The sequence below is a fragment of the Streptopelia decaocto genome (assembly GCF_964273445.1).
Source record: "Streptopelia decaocto genome assembly, chromosome: 7".
NCBI lineage: Eukaryota > Metazoa > Chordata > Aves > Columbiformes > Columbidae > Streptopelia > Streptopelia decaocto.
Window position 1 is genome coordinate 53,331,096 of NC_138661.1, and position 22,674 is coordinate 53,353,769.

Below are 22,674 nucleotides of genomic sequence, written 5' to 3' on the forward strand. Positions count from 1 at the left end.
ATTTAAAACCTCCCTAAGGACCTATGTTAAAAAAGGCCCAGAAAAATCACAGTTAGTGCTACACACACACACATAAACAGATCCATTAACTGAAATAGCCTTTTAACTGTTACACATATTGAGCAGTATGAGCAAGCACTTTGTTGTTTGCTGTCTCTGTTGATGTATCTGCACTGTGTTCAGCATCCTATAAATCCATTATTGCCAGGAACAGCTGCAGAGCAGACTGATAACCTGGGAAATGAGAACACAGCCAATAAACCAGCCCCAGGCTGGTCCCAGCCAGAGCCCTTACACCTTGGACTACGTGCACCATCAGATAATGTCTAGATATCAACAAGACTCAAGTGTAAGAGCGCTTCCCAAGGAAGCAAAGGGCTGTTTGACATTGTCAGGCTATTGCTGGGCTTGAAGAGTTTGTGAAAAAAGTGATCTGATGAGGTGTACAGGGCTCTGCACCCAGCTCCTGGGGAGCAGGCAGGCAGGGGCTTGGCCAGGGCTAGAGGAGACAGGCTGTGCACCTGCAGCGGCGGGAGCAGAGGGGAAACAGCACATGGGGTGGAGGAAGGTTGTGAGAATCTGGGCAGGCAGCAAAAAATCAAGCAGCCTGGCAGGAAAGGCTCTCCCTGGAACGAACAGTGGTATCATGTGCCATCTGGAGGCTTAAAGCAGAAATGAACAGGCTAGTTTCCTTTCTAGAGAGACAGCCATCACCTTTTAGGTAGATACATGCCTTAATCAGAGCTGACATTATGTCAGCCTTTATCACAGAACCCGTTTTCCTTCTGATAGTACATTCCCAGCGCTGGAAATACCACATCAGAAAACCACCAGAGTGAAGAACAAATAAAAAATAAAGAGTCCAAATTTTTCTTCCAGAGCACCCGTGACTTGAACTCTGCCAGGGGAAATTTAGGCTGGATATTAGAATGAAATTCTTTCCAGAGAGAGTGGTCAGGCATTGGAATGGCCTGCCCAGGGAGGTGGTGGACTCAGCATCCCTGGAGGTTTTTAAACTGAGATTGGACATGGCACTTAGTGCCATGATCTAGTAAGTGGACTGAAGTTGGACCAAGGGTTGGACTTGATCATCTCTGAGGTCTTTTCCAACCCAGTCGATTCTGTGATTCTGTGACTGCTTGCCCATCCTGCCCTGCGCTGAAACAAGAGCAGAGACACGGCATGGTGCGTGGAGAGCGCTCTGTCCCTCACACTGAGCATGCAGCTCTTGTGAGCCTAGCAATCTTCTCGTAAGCACTATTAATATACCAGGGATGTCTGTGAAACACAAGTGTTACAGCCAAAATATCATTCCAAAGAATCTGGCTTCTCCCTGGTCACTTGGAAAGCTGGAGGTAAAACGTGAATTGAAGTAACTCTCTTTAGATCAAAATAGACTACGTTTTCTAAGTGAGAAGGGCTAATTTGCTGGCTTTGCTCTGGCTGTTGGGAGATGACATCAATTTAAAATGAAATAAACCCAGGAAAAACAACTTGAATGAATAAATGGGGTTCTGCCAGGTAACAGGGGCAGAGACGAACAGGCCTGGATCATGAATCTTTTTCTTCAGATCTGATAGTCTGAGAGGGGCTCCCAGTCTCTCCCCCTTGTGAGATGTACAAACAGCTCCTTCCCTTCTGCCAGCAACACAGGCAGGAAGCAGCTCCTCCTGATGCTTCCAAGTCAGGTTTTCTGCTTTGTTTTCCTCCTTCTCCTTCCCAGGCAGGAGGCTGGTATGGGCAAAGAGCTTGCCCACCACAACAGAGAATGGAACAGAGCACAGCACTGGAGAGACACACTGTTTCCTACCAACGCCATTAACATTTCTGCAAAGTGCTGAAAATGGAACCATTTAATGACAGAGGTTTCAACAACATGAGTCTTATGTGAAGAGGTGAAGGGGACTCTCTGAAGCAGAGCCACAGTAACTGGAACAAGGAAGTACAGTAACTTCTCTGGTGGAGATAAGAAGTGGGAGAACACTCTGCCTGCCTACCTCGGAAGTAAATTGTTGATATTTGCATGCCATTCATTCTGCTGCTGGACAAAAGTGACTGCATCTGCATTTTAAAATTATTTTTTACTCAAATCACCCAGGAGCTGTTAAGACTTAGCATCTTTCCCATCACTAAGAGGTGTTTTGTTTTCACTTGAGAAAAGAAGCATGTGTAAAGTTTTTAGGTGTTTTTCCCTTCCAGCCTCCTGTTTCTGAGCCTCTTCTGCAAGCACATCCACATCTATTCATCTCCAAACTCCACTCACTGCCTGAAAACACCCAGCCAGCAAGGGCATCCAAGGGCAGCATTATTTCTGACCACATCCCATTTATCAAGCAAAGAACAGGACAGAAATGTTACATCCTCTCCTCTCTGACCTCCACCTTTTTAGTCTCAAAGGCAGTAAAACCAGTCAATGACAAGACTAGGTACAGAACACGATTTCCAGACAGGTTCAGCTCTACCCACCCAAACAGACTAACAGTCCAAAGGGCAGCCAGAACAACTGGCTTTACTCAGTTTTATTATTTTAAACCTATGAGATTTAAGGGGAAAAAAAAAAAAAAAGGAATTTTGCTCTGTAAGTGTCTCCCTGAGGCTGATTGCCCCTGGCAGTGGTGGTCACCTGCTGCAGGCCCTGCACTGGGAGGTTCATTGTCACAGCTTTGCTTCTGCAGCACAAGTCTCACCAAGAGCACTCAGACAACCATCCTGTGGCTGCCACATGCTCCCAATGGAAGGTGATAAGGCAACCAGTCTTTGCTCTTCCCATCTCACCATGCAGTCATTTCAGCAGATGCAGCAGTTACCATGGAGGATCACAAGATTCTACAGAACATGTCAGCACCATGTGACAAACTGGAGAGCTGCTGAGTGCCAGTATCACCCTCCAGGCACATGATCCTCCTTGGGAGTGATTCAGATGGCAGCGAGGAATGGAAACTAAGAACTGTAGAAGAAAGGAACTTAACTAAGGTAATTTTATATATATCAGCGGTCAGGTGAACTGTAATCAAGAAACCAGCTAGAACATACAAAGATACTTTTGCACCCCCTTGTATCATTGCCCCCTGACAACAGAGCATCTCCTTCAAGAGATGAAAAAGTCTTCACTCCTGATTTTCTGGAAGTAAATGAGTCATAGAAACACTGGCTCTCCACCAAGGCTATTTCAGTGAGTGGAAATCTTTTGACTGACTTTTGATCAAGATATTATTCCCTTAACTAGTACCAAGCTCCTCATGATGATCTTTTGAGGTCCCTTCCAATCCCTAGCATTCTAAACCACCAACCACCAGAACACATGAGCATTAGGCCTGGTCCTGCCAGGCAGGTCTCAATGATAAATGAACACCCTTGCAGGGAGTCCCAGTGACCATAATACAAATCCAACTCAAGTGCCACCCTGGAGGATGGCAGCTCACTTTCTATATCCATTCTAGAGCCAATCTAAATGAAGTTATATTTTGGCAAATTAATTTTATTCAAAAGGAACTGAAAACCCCAAGAAAGGGACAAGACAGGAAAAAACCCACAAAACAACAACAAGACAGAAAGTGCTCTAGGATGATGCTTTTTAATTGTTATTTTTATATCTTTAGAAACAAATCAAACCATTAAAAACATTATAGACATGTGCTGAAATTTCCTGTACAACAAATATGAAAACAATAAAATTTGTACATCATTTCAAGATATTCAACAGTCACTTATTTGAAACACATCACTTTTCCCTTCTTAAGCAGGCCCCAAATGGGAAAAAGAGTAGAACAGAAATGCAGGAGATGAAATTGCCACACAGTGGAGCTTTCAGCCCGAGAAGCTTTAGATAAGCAATGAGAGAAAACACTGACCAAAGAGACATCTCAGCAACTGTAACACAGAGAACATCAGAAGGCAGGGAAAAAATATTTGCAGGAATTCAAGTCATCTTGACCAGGTAGATCCACAAGGTAGTAGGAGCACTACCTGTAGTCCTCCTGGAGAGAGAACCTATGAGGCACATCCCACTTATTCACATCAACACTATGGCCAATTTCATGTTTATAACATTTCAAGCCTTACCAACCGCTTCCACCTATACCTGGGATCAGCAGGTCATTTACTTCAAACTTCAGTCCCTTCTCACAATGAGTCAGTTTTGGGAAAACACATGCATACAGTTATATTAAAAATGGATAATCATTAGATGATGACACAAGTGAGAATTTGGCACCTGCTTCCAACATCAAACCAATGGGACAGGGAGGTTTGTTTTCTGCAAGAGTATCTGGGCAGTGGTTAGGCAGAAACACACCACTCGAGCTGGTTTTCTGATGTTCTGCTGCAATATAACGCAAACACACAATCTAGCACAGAAGATTCATCTTCCTCTCTTCTGTGCTATGTTAAACAAGGGCCTTCTGAAGCAAGAAAGCATTTGCCACCCTAAGGCAGCAAGTTCTTGGAAGACCTGGAATAGTGAATACTGGCTCTATGCTCCACACAGATGGGCAGTAATTAAAAGATTAAGAGGAAAAAGAATAATGTGACTGTAAGGGGCGAGCTGTCTTCCCCTCCCAGTTCCTTTGGAATGGTTCTGTTTGGTCCAAGTGGTTTATCTTTGTGTCATCTGACAGCAGCTTAGGAAGAATGCCAGGTGAGAGATCCACTATGTGGGGACTGCCAGTTTGGATGGAGTTGGGAAGGATCATTTTGTTTGTTTATTTACAAGTATTTCAGAGAAAGACCAAAAAAATATATATTCAAGAACACACAAATGGCTGCTACAAAAAAAGCTGAAGCGCACTGTGGTTTGTCCTCCAGTTTTGCTCACAGAGCACACCACGTTGTAAAAGATTCCTCTAGATATCTGTAAAGTTACAGTTGTGCACCAGGAATTCCTGTTTTCTTTCAGCTGACAGTGAATCCTGTGAGGTTGTCATGTTCCACTGCAATGCCACATATAGTCCTAGCATCTGTAGCTTTTTCTGACAACTCTGCTAAAACGAACAAATAACCAAAAAAAAACCCAAACAAAAAAAAAGCAGCAGAATTCAAGGAACTCTGGTTATTAAACCTTCATAAGATTTTCACCTCTTTATAGCTATTCTATAGCATTATTCATAAACTTCATATTCCTCTGCAATGCATCCAGTGCAATGATCCGAAGACCAACAAACATCCCCCCAAGCTACTTAAGAAGTCCTTCATTGGTAATGCCTTCATAAGTCTAACAGTTATGTACCAGCAAAATAAAGCCAATCTAATCCCTGACTTGTAACACCAGCAACAAGGGGTCTTCTGCTTGTTTGTTCCATTTTTAAAAGGACCAGTTAAAACAACAGCAGCAGTATATTGCAAATAATTATAAAAAAATTACATTAGATCAATGAGATGCAGGCAGGTAAGATGTATCTCAGTTTCGAATGGCTAAAACAACAGAATAATTGGTCTTTACAGCAGAATGTTGTGCAATTTGTTTTGGTAGAAACAGTAAAGCCAGTCAATCTGTTTGGGAGTACTTGGACACTTGGAACCTTAGTTCAACATTTTCACAGATTTATATATTTGAGGAAAACAACAACATTGATGAAAAGACACCGACCTGAGTAAAACTCTATTAGAATAGAGTGATCATTATTCAGTAAATCATATATTGCACCTTCAAATAAATCTTTATAAATTGTACAAAAAACCAGAATACCAGCCAGAAACAGGGAGGAGCTATTCTGTCCTTCATACACACCCACACGCAACCCCGCACACACATTCACATATTCACTTGCTCAGGTTTTTTTACTATAGTTAAAGCTCGGAGTGCAGACCACACTCCTTTTCCTCTAGCAGAGGCACTGAAACATTAAGGCAGGTGATATTTGTGGTGAAACGCAAAAACAAAGCTCACCGCCAAACTTCTGGAGAGTCCTGCCAACAGTGCAACTACAGTTACATTTGACATAAGCCTTATTTAAAAATCTGTGTTCTCATTAAGAGTTTCAGTACAAAAATAGAATCTCTGCTGGTTTTTTTTCCTAGAGTAGCAACTAGAAAAGGCACGATTTCCAAGTACAAATGTCCATTTGAAGGAGCTGTTTGTACTCCTTTTTAAATAAAAAGGAACACAGAAAAAAAAAATATAAATCACAGAGGCACATATCTATTAGCTAAGTAACCAGATACAGTAGATAAAATATGTTCCTGAAACTTAAATATATTAAAACAGCCCACAAGCCTGGTGTCTGTAAAATGAAATAATATAAAATTGTAATAAAAACTTTGTGTTATTCTTTTAATATTTAAATTCTAGTTCACTGTTCATACTGCAAATGCTATTTTGCCTATCAGCACTGTTATATTCCCAAGAAAAAGCAAGATTCCTGTGTTAAATTTAAATAGTTTTGCTTGATTTTGTTGTTTGTTTTTTTTTTTTTTTTTAATATCAGTCTGCAGCTTCTGCCAGCATTGTGGTTTTCCTCCTGTAGATCACATCTTCGAATGCAGAGAGAACGGCAGAAGCCGGACGTGAGACACTGCACACAATCCCAGGAAACGTGAGTAGAACATCTCCCTTTGCTCTGTGCAGATAACACCTGGAGACGCTGCCTTCCTTCCCGGTTACGCATGGTAGCCATTGGCCTTCCCGAAGCTTGACCCAGGTGTGAAATTTTCATAGATTGCCATTGCTGTCATGTTTTGGTAAATAAGATCGGTTTTCTTGTCTTTCTGGGATCTAATAATATCCATAACACACTGGTTTAGGAAGACGTACTGGTCCTGGTGGGAGAAGAAGAAAAAGGAGGGTAATATATTTCTAGAAAGTACATGATTTTGGAAGTAATTCTGCTCCTGAATATAGGTTTTGGTTTTCAGATGCACTGCACCGAATGTTATCAGAGAGCTTTATTTAGAAGTTGTACGTACAGTCCACAGAAAATAGGGCTGGAAGGGACCTCATGATGTCATCTGATCACCTCCCATAAAAAACTAGGATCAAATTTACTGTCATGCCAAAAACTCTTACACTTTCTTGATGGAGATTTTACAGCTGTTTCCAAATCAGTTTGAATTAATCCACACACTTCCTTCAATCAAAGTGATAATTTCAGCATGAACATGTGTGTTCCCACAGAACACAAAAGCAGCACACCAAGACCACTTGACTCAAGATAATTCTGGCTCACAGCTATAAAGATAAGACTGACACAGGTAAAACAAGCTGCAAAGAACTTTTTCGGGATTTGATTCTTTGCAGCTGCAAATGCCGGTCCCACAAAGTACTCTGTGAAGGGACTGCTTAGACATATCACAGCCCCTGGCTACAACTGCAGCTATGGAGAGAGATGAGGCAGGAAGGAGAGAAGTTAAATAAAAAGCAATTTCAGGTTGCTCGTTAATATCTCATTTTCCTGTAATTCTGAGCTACATCTTGAGTCCACTCTTCCTGGATTATTAAGCATTTTGGAAAAATATGCTGCTGGGTGACAGGCAGCCCCACCTCAGTCTGCACCATTAAAGGCCGGTGCATGCGAAGATCGTACACCACTCCGTACACATCCACAGTGTTCTCCATTTCAATCTGCTGAATCAGGCGGTCAATGGCAATGAACGTCCCTGTCCTCCCGACACCAGCACTGCAATGACACAGAGAACTAGTTACTGCTTCCTCTCAATCGCCTGCTCACTGGTGGCCCGATGAAAAGACAGTGAGGCTAGTAAGATGCTTTCTGTTATTTCAGCGGCACAGGTGTTACAAGTCTCTGCAGTCCAGAGGGGTGGTTCTTGACACCACCAAGAAGGAGGGAGGACACACTTCTGGGCTTCCCAGCCTTGCACATGCACAAGATTACAGAAAAAAGCACTTGAAAAGGCAAGTTTTGCAGGCTAGAGGAGACAGTCTGTTCTAATTAACTTCTGTATTGTGTACTTTGCTACCTACATAGCACTACTATGTTTCTGAACCATGAGAAAAAGGTTTTCATTTAGCAGGGTGAACCTTTAAGAAAAGAGACCTTTTTCCTCCCCAGCCCCGCTGAAAAAGAATTGTTTTTTAAAAAGCCACAAGGTAACAGTGTGTCTAATACAAACATGTTAAGTTGTTCCTACCTGCAGTGCACCAGAGTAGGAGAGTCAATTGGATTTTGACTGCTGTACTCGTGAACAAGGTGTCTAAAGTTGATGAGAAGGTCTGTTGTCTCCGGCACTCCGTGATCTGGCCAGGAGGTGAAATGGAATTGCCGCACTGTGTGGCTCTCTGGGGTGTTGGACTAGAGGAATATACATTAAAAAAAAAAAAAAGAAAAAAATGACTTCAGAGGAGCACCAGTTGGGCTTCCTGCCGTATATACTGGGCAAAGCTCAGCTTCATTAAAGATGCTTGTTATAAACTGTGCAGTCATTTGACCAAGGATATTTCAGTTTCCCTTTTCCACCTCCTCTGATAGAGAATACTTTGAAATAACTTCCTTTTAGTCCAAGATTTGCTTCAAGATCATCTCTCCTGCATTACATTTGTTGACAAAGATGGGGCTAAATGTTAAGTCTAGGAGATATCACAATTATCTACATAAACAAAAGTTTCGGTGCAAGTCTCAGGGAAACATGAGCTGCAGTATCACTGATGGGGCAATCAGTAATTCCCATTAGCGGGCTGGATTTTGCTGGCACATCCCTTTCTGCCACAGGGAGGGTCTTACTGACAATGTATTCCCACCTCTGGATATGTTACTAACAGTGTTTTGGGAAGCCAGGGCATACGAACAAATGCATATACAGAAAGATCACAGAAATCTCATTGGTACATAGTGTGAAAGGTTTTAAGAAAGACTTTTGACAGAAAGCAGACCAACACATTCAAAGCCTCATGTTAAAATAAACCACTCTTTCCTTTTTCCCCTCAGATAACTATGAATTCTATTAAGTTTTAGTGAAATTATTACATTCTGTCACTCCAGGGTTGCTTGACATATGAAGTCACAGTGATACAATAAACCACTTCTACAGATACTTATACACTAACAACTGAGGGGGTACTCACCTTTTCTACAGTGAAATCTCTTATTGTCCATTCTGGAAGGACAATCTCTGAGACCATAGTCACAATGATGTCACCATAGCTCTTGGGTTGTTTATCTGGCCAGTATTGCTCACATTTTGTCTAAGAAGAGAGTTAAAATGTTAGACACATTACACACAGCAGTGAAGCAGCTGACAGTTAAGTTTTAAATCACACACCACTTGAAGCAAGGCTAGAAAGCACATCACCCTTCCCAATGGCCTGTCACAAGGCAAGAGGAGCTCTACCAGAATAATTCTTTAGGGAGAAGAACACACCCTTAAAGATAGTGATTCCACAGCCCTCCTAAGATGATCTATTCTGGTAGCCAGCAGATACAAAAAATGGGAAAAAGCTAAAAACATGTGGCTTATTTAATTCAGAAAACAGTTTTCCAGGAAGCGTACGGTTGTTAGAAGAAAGTGGTCTGTCTCCAACCTGCTAGGACAACAGCAAAATTGGAAAGAGTCAGCTGTCCTCAAAGAGACCATTCAGGTCTAATAAAAACATACCCGAGCTTGTTCAACACATTTTGTCAACATAACAATAGAGTAGATATTCTTTTCCCAAATCATGCGCCAGAAGTCTTCTATAGTATTGGGTAAAGGACCCTGTGCAGCAATAAATGCCTTCTTTGAGTTATAGCCCTAAGAAGAAAGAATAAAATAAAATATATATATATATATATACATACACACACATTTGCATCAATGAGACATGTAAAGCTGATTTTAAACATTATGATGTGTTAAACCTGCATCATAAAAATACATGTTATATTCCATTTCAACTAACGAAGCAACTTACAGGCATATAGTTTGCATTAATATAATCATCAGTTGCAGAGCTTTGATCTGAAAGTTTAACACGAGAAATATCATCTGCAGAAAGATAAAAGAAAAAAAATTATGAATTTTAGAACCAGAGCTTTTCAGAAATATACTGCTTCATCTATTGCAAGGTTTCTAAATAAGAAGTGGTCTAGAACAATGTGCATTTTAACAAGAATATAACTTAGGGGATCATACAGAGCAGTAGTTTAAAATCTTTATAATGAAAGACTTCAGCAAAATGAGCCACCAGAATAAAAATACAGAATACTCAGAGAATTATTATTATTTTTTTAAAACATAGTTTGGATTTGCAAATTTATGAAATTTACTATAGTTTTAGTTACTGGAGAAAAATAGGTAATTTGTCTCCTGCTGCCATGGCAGCTGATGTTTTCCCTCCAAAGCCTCCCTAAGCACCCACCACTCTTTGCGCTCAATTCCATCTTACACTCCGCCACGCTGGGATGCCCACAGACAGCCTGGCAGGGCTTAGGATCTTGGTTCATCTGCAAAGCTGGCCCACAGGGTCTTAGTATTTCTCATAGCTCTGCACACCTGTCTGTCTGTAGTCAACCATGAGCCTCTTATTTTTTCTATCTGGACCGCATGTTTCTCAAAAATGGAAAATTAAAATTATTTCAAGGGCAAGTTCTTCAAGGAGCTTTCCTGAGGGAAAGTTTAGGAACTTTAGGGAATGTTCTCAAGAGAAAGCTCTTTAGGTTTGCTTATATAGTGATTTTGGGAAAGCAGCAGCCCAAATTCATCTATTTGGAAAGTGACATCAATCCCTCTTTGAAACCTCTGGGTACTATTAAAGCCAGATTAGCCAAACCCAAGGTTTTCACCTGAAAACCAGTAGAAGATGCAAAACCTAAGAGAGCAACTCACATGGTAAGACATTATTGTATCTATTTTTTCCCCTGTTCTCAGCAAGTTCAGCAGCAAATTTGGGCTGATGAACACCAGCAGACTTGAGTTCCTACAATAAAAAAAAAGGATTCATGAGCACCTGGTCCTAGTTTAGGAATCTTACAGAAACACAACTGAAACAATACAAATACTCCAAACACTCCTGGCCTTTGCTGTAAAAGTAGCCATATTAAACTGGAATAAATGACAATAAAAGTCAGCTTTTTACAGAGTGGGAGTGTGACAGTGACAAACCAGCTAGAGAAGGGATTAATACACAATGTAGGAATAGCAGTGTGTTTAAAACCCAGAGATGAGCTTTAAAAGCGTGGAAACGGTTCTGCAGAAATATATGACAGGGACATCAACTGCACCCTCACTGTGACCCTGAAGCATAAGCTTTGCAGATATTAGAGGGAAAAAGGGAACAAGTACATCATGAAAGGCCTGAATAAAGCCATATCTGTGAGGAAGGCAAGGGCAGAGCACCAGCCTGTAAAGTAAAAAAAAAAAAAAAAAAAAAAATCAAAGAGACAGAATTGGATCTGGAAAGAAGAAAGTCAATAGGTTCGAGGAGTTGGAAAATACTATATATATTATCTAACAGCAGACATGACAATAGAAGCCTTACTGACACTCAATTCCTGTCTTTTGTACCATAGAACAATTGTGCTTTAGGGCATTTAATGGGAAAACAGTTGTGGTCACTAAGGAAATTCTAATTGCTGTTTCCTTGACTGCTCCTCGAGCTGTTCACAGGTGTGGTTTGCAAATCACACCTACACATTCAAGGAGTCAGTGATATTAGCAAGAAACCTGTCTTGCTTTGTACAAAAACAAGATTAAAAAAACAAAGCGCAGAGAAGTTAAATAGCTTTCCCTTAGCTAACTCGGGCAAGGACTCTAGAGATCCTGGCTCTGGTGAGAACTCTGAGCAGCAGCCATGCTGGAAGCTCACAGGTAGAGATAATGGTTCAGATGTGAAATATTTACCATGCACTTCAACTAAATTTGGAGCTGAATCACGGAAGGGAAGGATAATATACATGCAGCTTAATAATCTTTACTATAAAGGACTCTTCTCCTTCACTAAGCCTCATACTCCAGAGGAATGTTAATTTGCCTTTCCCAAAATATTTGTCATGAAGCTCTCTCCACTGAGGACACATACCTCATACTCTTCAGCAAAACCACAGTTGGAGTCAGCTTGCTGTTTCTTAAAGTAGGACTCAAAGTTCTCCACTTTAATCATTTTTGATCTAAAATGAGAAAAGCCGTGTATTGGTAACTGGTATTAGGTAAATAAATTATGAATTCAGTTAATGCGTTAGAAAGTGTATCTTACTTACTTCTTGACTCTTCAGGGGAGGGTGGGGGGAAGAAAAAAAGGTTGATTAGAAACATGCAGCTGTATTTTTCACTATGTGAATCTAAGAATGAAAGCATGACTGTTAGTAGCAGCCACAAAACTGAGCATTTACAGAGGTCAGGATGTCAAGCATAGCACTTAACTGATCTGTTAAACCAAGGAGAGAAGAGCACATCTTTCAGGAAGAGAATATCACAGAAGGTGTCAGCCCCTTCTGTGCTCCCATCAGATTGGCCCCATGCCCTGGTGTCTTTTAAGTCAGCTGTCAAAGTCTACACAGGTCTTCATAGGACACTTCGACCATGCCTTTCCATCAGCACAAAAATTGGTGCAAGAACCAATGATGTGATTCAATTGCACTGCCTGTGACTTCCAATACAATGTGGTTACCCTCCCATTGACAGCTTTTACATTCTCAACATTATCAGAATGGCTGAGCACAAAGAAGTCATAAAACAAAGGAAAATTCAGGCCACAGCACAGAATTTTGCCTGTGTGCACTTTCTGCACAATTTGGATTGTTTCCTCGGTGTGCATGGAAGCCTGTGTCTCATTCAAACATCCTCTTTTTCAAGACTACTTGGAGCATTTGTGTGTCTAACAGAGATTCATGAAGGGAGCACTCAAATCCCTGTGGCAACTCTAGAAGTCTCAATATGATTCTTTTTAGTCTGCAGGGTGGAGTCTTGACATTCCACAAGGAATTAATACTGCAAAATACTATAAAAACTGCACAGAAAACAAGTATCAGGGTTCAGAGTAAGTTTTGCAAATATCACTTGAGCTCACGAAGCAATGCATGAAAGGATCTGGACTTACTTAATTGGAGAAAAGGACACTTCAGTATTTCTTTTATCTTTCCTATAAGGTGAAAGAAAACAGAATAGGTTCACAGTAGAATTTAATGGAATACATATGAGATTTCTGATGACAGCTATTTCCTGTGCCTGTTCAGAACAATTTCTTTCAATGCACCTCATTCTGTCCAAAAAAACCCCTCCTGGAACTAACCTTACACCTGGAGTAAGAATAAAATACTTCATCCTTCATTCAGTGATTTTATGCAGTGGGACTGTTTCTTTCTGCTGGAAGCAGAGGATAACATCTGCATACAAAGTACATGGTTTGGTGGAAGTAGTACACCTGAGGGATCAGCAACACTAGCTAACATCTCCGGGGAACTGCGACTTATTCCCAGAATCCCTACACTAAGTGTTCAACAGTGATGTGTCAGTGGTACTGAAAGTGGAAGCTGAATGAAAATAAGTGTCACTAACTCTGAAGGAAGCTCATTAGTGTCCACAGCTATTGGACACACTTGCAAAAATAACAGTAGTTAATTGAAGAAACTAAGAAAACTGGACCTAGGGCGCTACAGCTAACACTTTAGAAAGGATGTGCCACATGATCAGAAGCAAGAAAAAGCCTTTGTGGACTCTTAAGTCCCAGATTATTCAGAAAAGATTGGAAACAGAAAGATCAGCTCAAACCCTGGCAACTCATCAGCGCCTGGAAACTCCAGAATGGAAGTTTCATGTGACAGGCCATCAAGCAATTAAAAAGTGTGATTAATGGGTAATTTAAAATAAAACCATCTACGATACAATTACATATGTCTTTTAGCACAAAAATTTGTGATGTTTGCTCTCTTCTGACTGAATTATTTCAGAGTGTATAAATTCAGAAAAGCTAAACAAAACAAATCTTAACTCATTAGTTCGTAACTATAGGGTTGAACAAGGTAATTAAAATAGTTTGATACATCAACTAATCTGCAACATCCAATAACATTTTTAATGGAATGTATTTGAAAGCATTATGACAGAAGTGGATAAAGTAGAGAGGCCTTTTTAGGAGAAGATACTGAAGTGAAATAGCTGGTGTTCCTTATCCCAACAAATACAATAATGAACATGCATTACCTTCCCCTTCTCCAGAATATGAAAGCCCCGATAGCGACTACAGCCAATATAGCTAAAAGGCATCCAATAACAGCTCCAGCAATGACCCCTGATAAAAGAGAAACACTATCAGTCATTATTGATTTACCTCTTTGGTAATGATCTAACTCAATCCACATGCTACAAGAGAACACTCTGCTCTACCACACATGTTGGTATACTGTGTCCTTTGGCAGTACTTGAAAGTTTGAAAGTTTGTTAAGAACAATAAGCCAAGAATGATAAATTAATAAAAAATTGGGATCAAGGGACCAGTATTTGCATTTCAATACACCTGCTTCTAATTTACCAGAACTGTTAGAACATTAGATACTTTTCACTACTTGTTTCTGTACCAAAGCCTCTGTGTGCCACCCAATCCCTTTGAGCATGCTATGGGTAGCACAGCTTTCGGTTACTTCCACAGTGTAAGGCATACATGCAAAAAAGAGGACACCCACAAAACTACTAAGGTGTGAATTTACAGAGCAGTGTCACTGCAAAGCTACAAAGAAATAGCCCATCACAGAGAAACCAACAGGTGTTTTGCTGTTATTATGAAACTTGCCATAATTAAGGAATCTCCACACACTGTATGTGCCAAACCAACCAGTCCTGTATTTGACATTAACTATACCTGGATCCTGGGGTAGCAAAACCAGCTGAGAACAGGGTGAAAACGATACATAACTATCTTCCCCCACAATGATGTTGGCCATAGTAAAGCTTATATTAGTGAAACCTGCAACACATGCCCTGTTGATACGGGAGAAGAAAAAAGAGAACAGCTACATTACATGGTTTTAACAGCCTTAAGCAACATATGTAATCTTTTGATTAGATGATCTTTAAGATTTCAAGCACAGCAAAATTAAGCAAACAGCAGTTTGAGATAAATACCTGTATGAATGAAGTGGAATCAATGGTCCGTTTTCGTAGCCATACATTGTGTTTCCCTTGCCTACATTAACGATGTTTGTACCACTCTGAGAATGGAAAGAAGGCGATTTTGCCTGCTCTGTATCTATGACATATGTTACATAGGTGTCTGTCATCTTCTTCTTGAAATCTTTGTATGTGTTGTTCAATTTAGACTTCAAACACTCACAACCTTCAGGAAAAAACAAGGATATATGTGGTATACATAATCCACTGATTTTGTGTCAATCAGCACAGTGGCTGAGATGCTAATACAGTGTGTCACATTAACCACAGTTGTCCTTTCTCCATAAACACCGTGTGATATGAAATGCTGAGTGCAACAGACAAACTCAGAAATCTCTTCTACTGCAATACAATTTACTGAACTACCTCCCTACTCCCCAGTGTTGTTTTAAAATCCTTTCAGTTTTACTCCTACTGTGTATCGTAGAGCTTCTCTGTAAAGGTACATACACACTCTATCAACTAACATATGCAGAGAGTACTATGCAAACAGTGTAGAAAAAGTCAACTGGTATTTGGTAACATTGTGCTACCCAAACAGCATCCAGCCTCATTTGGGGTGACACTAACCTTGTCCTGACCTATACTTCCTTGCTGTGTCTTACAAGAAGTCTTACACCTATGCCTAAAGAGATGAGTCTATTTCTGCCTTCTCTTGACACAGATAAGCACTGAACCAGTCATCAGAACAGTTTCTCTTTCAAAAGACCAAGAAGAACAGGCTACCACAGTCAAACAGTGACCAACAGGACACCATCTACAGAACAGCATCAGTTTACAGTGTCTGTCATTAGAAAATGAACTCTAGAAAGTTGAGGCAAATTTCACAGTTGAGGCACCTGTGACTAAGAGGTAATAAACAAGCTCAGGTTACCAGTTGTCCAGCAACTCAAGAGCAAGCAAGCTGATGTAAACATTCAAAGTGTTGCAGGAGGAAAAAGAGTCTTGCTCATTTGACTGAAGTGTACATACATTGGTCTCTACTGACTGCCTTTACAAAGCTAAAAGCTCCTTCTAAAACTAGATATAGCATTGAATTCACCTTTAAAAAGGAGAAGCCTTACAGCAGCTCTGAAAGGTGGAAATGCACTAGTAAATTTTCTACAGCTGTGTAGACAAGGTTTGATCTGCCACCAGCAGAAAAGCTCTCATCAACTGTAACTGTGCAGGAACAGGGTGCAAGACAGCTCTTCTAATGTGCTCATTTATTGAAAGCCACCAATGTTGCAATTAACTCAGTTGCCTAGAAATGCGTGTTCAGTACTACCTGAGATACATTTATGTCCTGTCTGGTCCCTAGTTTCCATTTCTAAAGGATGTATGTCCCAAGTTATATCTGCAGCTCCTTGTGGATGTCTTGGATATCACCTGATGACATCTCCAACAGCCTTAGACACCATCGCTTACACAATTTAGTAAAGTCCCTTCTGCCTAAAGACAGAGAAACATCTCAAGCATATTAATGCTATGTCCACACTATAAACCTGCAGCAACACTTGGCCATAAGGACGTTTTTCTGCTCCTGTCAAAGCACTTGGAGTCTATTATAAATACAGGTGATCTTCCTTCCTTATTTCTCTCAATCACATCTTGAAAGTCCTCCTTTAATACCTTGCAATTAAAACCACACCGAAGAACACACTGAATCTCATCAAGACTGAACAGGGTTGGCAGAAGGTACAAGCAGAGCTGGTGCCGCATGCAAGAAACTGATGTTCTAAACAGCAACTCCTGGGCAGCTGCATAGGCATTTGAAAAATAGCAATTTTCTGCACTGATGTACTATATATATAGGCATTTCTTGGACATATGTTGTATGGAAAACAATAGAAGAAAGATCTACAGTCAAAGTGCTGCAAGATCAATTTCCAGTGTTAAGACAAAGGATAAGCATGAACATCAGTTTCCCCCAAGTGGGAGATATCTCCATCAGCTGCTTTATTCCTCCAGTACACTGGCAAAATGAAATGAAAAGAAGCTCAACTAGAACCTGTGCTGCAAAGGTAAACTCCTTAATTTTATGATTTATCACTAGATATTCACCAATTAAAGTATTTCTCTGTTTAGATGCTTTAAAGAGTTGAATTTGATACACTACCCTTTAGCTTTCCCTGGTGCTCAACCTCCCATGGCACGAAATGCTGACAATGTTATTCAAGCCCTCCACCTGCACCCATCTCTCTCAGTTAATGAAGTGTTTTAAGTCAAATCAAAAGGAAAGCGTGCTCTCTGTCTCAAGATCTCACTGCAGATATCTTCCAACTGAAGAAGGGAGAGGGAAAAGCTGCTTATATTAGCAGCTCCGAAAAATTATTCAGGGCTGGCAGGATACTACACAATCTTGTGGCAGGAATTACTGGCAAACTGAGATGGCAACACGGCAGTGGCAGCACACAAGACATATACAAGGGTAAGTCAGGCTGGAAAAGGCTGAGTGAAGAGTAGCTTTCTGAAAACAAGGAGTGATCTGACTTCAATAAAACAAGTTATCTGCCTCACGATTTTTGAATGGTGATTAAAAAAACTGAGACAGCATTTTCTCTCTCCATTTAACACCTATTTAGCGCTTAAAACAATGCTGTCTGATAAATTGTTTCACATAGCTACAAGATAATATCATAACATCTTACCTTCGTCTTCTGTTGTGATCATTACTGCATAGGCTTTTAATGGTCCCTTCCTTGACTCAAAGTCAGAGAATTCAACAGACAACGAGCTGTGACTGACTGCCTTGACTAAGGGAGCTTCGCTTGGACGAGGTGGATCTACAAACAAATACTTTTTAGTACTTTAATGATTGATAAAGTTTTCCAAACAAGAAAATGCTGTAATACTGATGCTGTTCATATAATGTATTATTTATTGCATGTCATATTAGATTTTGCATGAATGTAGTATTTCATTCATAATCTGTAGGCTGATAAACGTCCTGCATATCAACTTTGGTATTCTGCAATCATGAAGTTAATATTTTAATTTTATTAATATCTTTCCTTTTCAAATCTTAATGCTTACCAGTAATGCTTGTATTACATGTTTTCGACACTGAAGGGCTTTCAGAATTATTTGAAAGAGTTGTAATATTAACAATATAGGTGCTGAAATAATCTAAAGGTGCTGTCGTGAAGGTTTCCTCTGAGCCTTCCCTCATGCAGGATGGAGCCTCTTCTTCTTTCCATGTGCCATTAGACATTTGAATTTTAATTTTGAAGCCAGAATTGTTACCAGAAGGACATTCCCACTTCAGCATTAGGAAAGACTGATTTGCCACTGGTTCACACTGAAATAAATTCGCCGAGGCAGGAACTGGATAAAAAAAGAAGGAAAAAAAAAAGTAATAATAGAAAAAGAAGAGTAAGAAATCAAATATTGTAGTAAATAGAAAAAGCTGTCTATTTGTAAGTTCTGTGTGTAAACATTTGTAAAACTACAGTATTTCTTTCCACTTTTAAAAACATGAGGCTACTGCCTATAGGACTTGCTACCTTATGAGAAAGAGAAGTATTTAGCACACTAAGTACACAGACCTCTTCTGCACAAACTCCTCTGCAGACAGGTTTACTGAGAAAATGTAGGGTGAGTATCTGTCAAGATCAAAGTTTTCAAAACACTGTTCAACCATCAAACATACTACTCTAAGAACATTTTAAAGTAGTATGTAGACTGACACTAACCTCTTGTATAATTATGTAAAACTCTTAGTGGCCAATAGATAAGAAAATGGATATAAGGTCTGTGCATTAAGAGCACAGTGGTAGCCATCCCTCAACTACAACATGTCGGTTTATGTTCAATAGAGTCATATAGAACACAATATAAAAATTGCAACCCTGTGACCACATACAAAATTATATTTAAAAAGTCAGCGTAGCAGTAACACTGAGAAGAAAGATCCCTCTAAACTAAACATCTTGTAAGACTTGGCCTTCAAGACGAAAACTCTTATAAATTCTACAATTGTAATACATGGCAAATTTATTTCTTCTCTTGATAAAGAAATACTGATACTTCAAAATAAAGTGTTAAAAGGCTCATGGATTATTTTGCTATTAAAAGGGGTATTTTTTAAGAAACTAAGGAGAAGCAGAATTCTGTACAGGATGTAACAGAATTAGTTCAAAGATAGATATGAGCAACTGGGACTTATTTCACTGAAATTTATATGTATTTCTTTTCCTTCAGTAACACTGTCAGCTAGTCCTACAAACGTGGCCACATTATAGAAGGTTACAGGGTTTACATCTGTAGTAACAGCTCTGGTGATACTGGATATCTGGTTTCTAGAGGAGGAACCATGACTTTGGTTCTCTGTCCTGTAGGTGTAGCTAGAAGTGCCATCTGTGCTCCATGGGAAAAATCAGAGGCTAGCATACTCCATCCAGATATGGAAAATGGAGCTGGGCTCTGCGAAAGTCAAGACTCCACAAATGCTCACGAATATTTGCCAACAGAGACTGAAAAAGAAGAGGCACAGCCAAGCTTCCACATTTTGGAAGGAATGAGCATTGTAAGTAGGCAAACAGCACTTTCACAGTACCAGAGACTCTCTTAATAGGTTCATCCTGTAGCACCTCTGGAAACTCCACTGAGGATAGATTCACTTCACCCCAGTTGAAACAAGACAAAACAAACAACACAGCAGCACATATTTGCAAGAAGGTGGAAAAATGGTCACAATGCCAGCATGAGGAACAGAGAAGCACCTCAACCTTCTCTTTGCTGATAAGCTCAGCAGAGCAGCATGGCTGAGTGCCACACAGCACAGTGCTGCCCACAGCTCTGCTGCAGCCACAGGCCCCTCCAGTGGGGGAAGTCCCCCATGCACAACGCACTGTGTGGGAGCCCTTCAAAATAAGTAGAGAGGGCCTCATCCACAGGGAGAAGGCAACAAAACCTCCCACAGAATTCCCTTCCACACATGAGCATCTCTGACTGCAGGCAGGCCATGTGCGGCACTTCTGCTTGAAAGAATATAGGCAGAGCCCCACCAGAAACAGGGCTGTAAGAATCTGTGACTTACTTGTATATTGACTTACGGACATCCCTTCTCCTTCTGTCTCACCATCAGCTGCTACTGCAAATACTGTGAAATCGTACATCGTCCCAGGGATTAACTCAGTAATTTCAACTTCAGGGACACTGGACGTCAGGTTTCTAACAGAGATGGCATTTCCAACCTCTATCCTGTATGTGTAGGAGTTGGAAGCAGTGTCGTTCACTGCCCATGTTAAGTTCACAGAAGTCATGCCAACATATTCTGCCTTGAGATCATGGACTTGACTTGGCTCTGTGAAAGGCAAGACAACAACCTGTCAAGAACATCCACTCCCATACATGGACAGAAGGAACACAGTCACACCACTATGTCACTCTTTACATTGCTCATCATTTGGAGCGCAGGAGCACCCCAACAACATCACCAGATGCTCCTGGAGGGTTTTGCATCAATGCGCAGCAAGAGAGAACTGAAAAAAACTCATCTTAAGTAGGATTCATCTCCCTTTGACACTCCAAAGCAGGACCACAGGTCACCACAGTGCCAGCACTCCCAGGATTTTACTTGGGAATTCAGAGATGTGGTCAGAAAAGATAAAAGGCTGCAGAAGAAGGTGGGCAAAGAAGATTGTGGCATATCTGTGCACAGCAAAAGGTGAGGAACATCAAATATCACTGGAAGAGGGACAGAGGTGATGACACAGGCATTCTGCTGCTTTGCCACCCTTCATGCCCTGAGCTCACTCCTGAGCCAGCATTGCCCAAAGCTCACACTCTCCTGCTGCAGCCCAATGGCAGCCACAGGCCCCCAAATCATAAAAGTTCCCTGGGCTCTCCACTACTCTCTGTGTGGGAGCCCTTTAAAATAAGGGTGTGATTCCCCCACCCTGCAAGAAGTGAAGGCAGCAAAACCGCCCACACAAATCCCAGGCCAGGGAGACAGGTTCTTGGGAAGAGTTCGTTGTGTAAAAGGCCTTGGTGACCACCTTTAACAACTACTATTTTTGAGGGGTTTTATTTTACTTTTTCAAAAAAGCCTTGTGTTGCTTCCCACAAACATCTCTGACTGCAAAGAGTCAAAGCACAGTTCCTCTGCCTACAGCAGTACTAAATTACAACAGTCAGACAGGTAGGCAGAGCCCTGTGCTGCACATCAAAATACAGTACTCCAGAAACACAGCTGTAAGAATCTGTGACTTACTTGTATATTGACTTACGGACATCCCTTCTCCTTCTGTCTCACCATCAGCTGCTACTGCAAATACTGTGAAATTGTACATCATTCCAGGGATTAACTCAGTAATTTCAGCTTTGGTTGCATTGGACGTCAGGTTCCTAACAGAGGTGCCATCTGCCACCTCTATCCTGTAGGTGTAGGCGTTGGAAGCAGTGTCGTTCACTGTCCATTTTAAGTTCACAGAAGTTACACCAACATATTCTGCCTTGAGATCATCGACTTGGCTGGGCTCTGTGAAAGGCAAGACAACAACCTGTCAAGTTGCAAGAACATCTGCTCCCATACATGGACAGAAGGAACACAGGCACACCACTACATCACTTATTGTTCAGAGAGCAGCAGAACCTCAGAAACATCACCAGATGCTCATGGAGGCTTTTGCACCAATGGCTGCATACAAGAAAAATAAGAAAGAGGCATCTCAAGTGCCATTCATCTTCCTTTCCCATTCAAAAGCAAGAGCCTCGGTCATCACGGTGCCAGCACTTCCAGAGTTTACCCTGGCAATCCAGAAAGGTGGGCAGGAAGGAAAAAAGAGTAGAGGGGAAAAACAGTGGTGTATCTCTGCATAGCAAGAGCTAAGGAACATCCAGTATCACTAGAAGCAGAACAGAGGTGATGACCCAGGCACTGTGCCACTTCTCCAACTCTCATGCCCTGAGCTCACTCCTGTGGCAGAGAGACCATATCAAAAACCCTCTCTGCAGCACCTTATTCTCTGTGCACCTTCAAAACAGGGCAACTAGCCATTACAGCCAGGCAGCACAGGAGAGACTTTTGGGAATGCACTGGAAAGGTAGGAGCACACATGCAGGTACATTTCAGGACAATGCAAATTACAAAAACAGGCATCTGTTTCCTTTCCAATACACCCCATGGAAGGACCAGGCTGGGCTATAGCCTTGCAGGCCAGCTCCAAAGTGGTCCCTCCAAGACCACACCAAGACTTTCAATACTCAGCACATCAGGTACTGGATGGCCAAAGCAGTTCCCCTGAACTAGCACTGCCTAAATCTCACTCTACTGCTGCAGCCTGATGGCTCCTATCAGCCCCCAAATCACAGAAGTTCCCGTGGTGCAATAGGCTCTGTGTGAGATCCCCTTAAAATAATGGTCTGAGATGCCCATACTCTAGGAAATTAAAACAAACCTCCTTTCCCAAATTTAGAAGATAGAGGTTCTCAGAGAAAAGTCAGAGTTGTCAGCCTCAGGGACAAACTTCACCAACAGCTTTCTATCAGGGCAAGGCTGCTTATGCACTTTAACATCCCGTGCCGGGCACATTGGCCAGCTCCAGGACCAAAACATCACCTCTGCTTACAACAGTACTAAATTACAGTCAGGCAGGTAGGCAGAACCCTGTGCTGCACATCAAAATACAGTACTCCAGAAACAGGGCTGTACGAATCTGTGAC

At 41.1% G+C, this 22,674-nt stretch overlaps 1 protein-coding gene across 5 annotated transcripts in view; it reads right to left on the minus strand.

Moving 5' to 3' along the window:
* Positions 1-3,555: 3,555 nt before the first annotated feature.
* LOC309442310 (receptor-type tyrosine-protein phosphatase eta-like) overlaps positions 3,556-22,674 on the minus strand; it is an 81,616-nt gene continuing 62,497 nt past the window's right edge. For all 5 annotated transcript variants that reach the window (XM_082058060.1, XM_082058061.1, XM_082058063.1 and 2 more), the window contains 16 exons: positions 21,224-21,490; positions 20,048-20,314; positions 18,043-18,333; positions 17,658-17,792; positions 14,983-15,193; positions 14,720-14,838; positions 14,065-14,152; positions 12,962-13,003; positions 11,945-12,032; positions 10,753-10,843; positions 9,839-9,912; positions 9,544-9,678; positions 9,014-9,133; positions 8,083-8,243; positions 7,475-7,610; positions 3,556-6,753 (listed from right to left, as the gene is read on the minus strand). In XM_082058060.1, the coding sequence (XP_081914186.1) occupies positions 6,595-6,753; positions 7,475-7,610; positions 8,083-8,243; positions 9,014-9,133; positions 9,544-9,678; positions 9,839-9,912; positions 10,753-10,843; positions 11,945-12,032; positions 12,962-13,003; positions 14,065-14,152; positions 14,720-14,838; positions 14,983-15,193; positions 17,658-17,792; positions 18,043-18,333; positions 20,048-20,314; positions 21,224-21,490 (2,384 nt within the window). In that variant the 3' untranslated portion in view covers positions 3,556-6,594. The remainder of the gene's footprint in view (positions 6,754-7,474; positions 7,611-8,082; positions 8,244-9,013; positions 9,134-9,543; positions 9,679-9,838; positions 9,913-10,752; positions 10,844-11,944; positions 12,033-12,961; positions 13,004-14,064; positions 14,153-14,719; positions 14,839-14,982; positions 15,194-17,657; positions 17,793-18,042; positions 18,334-20,047; positions 20,315-21,223; positions 21,491-22,674) is intronic.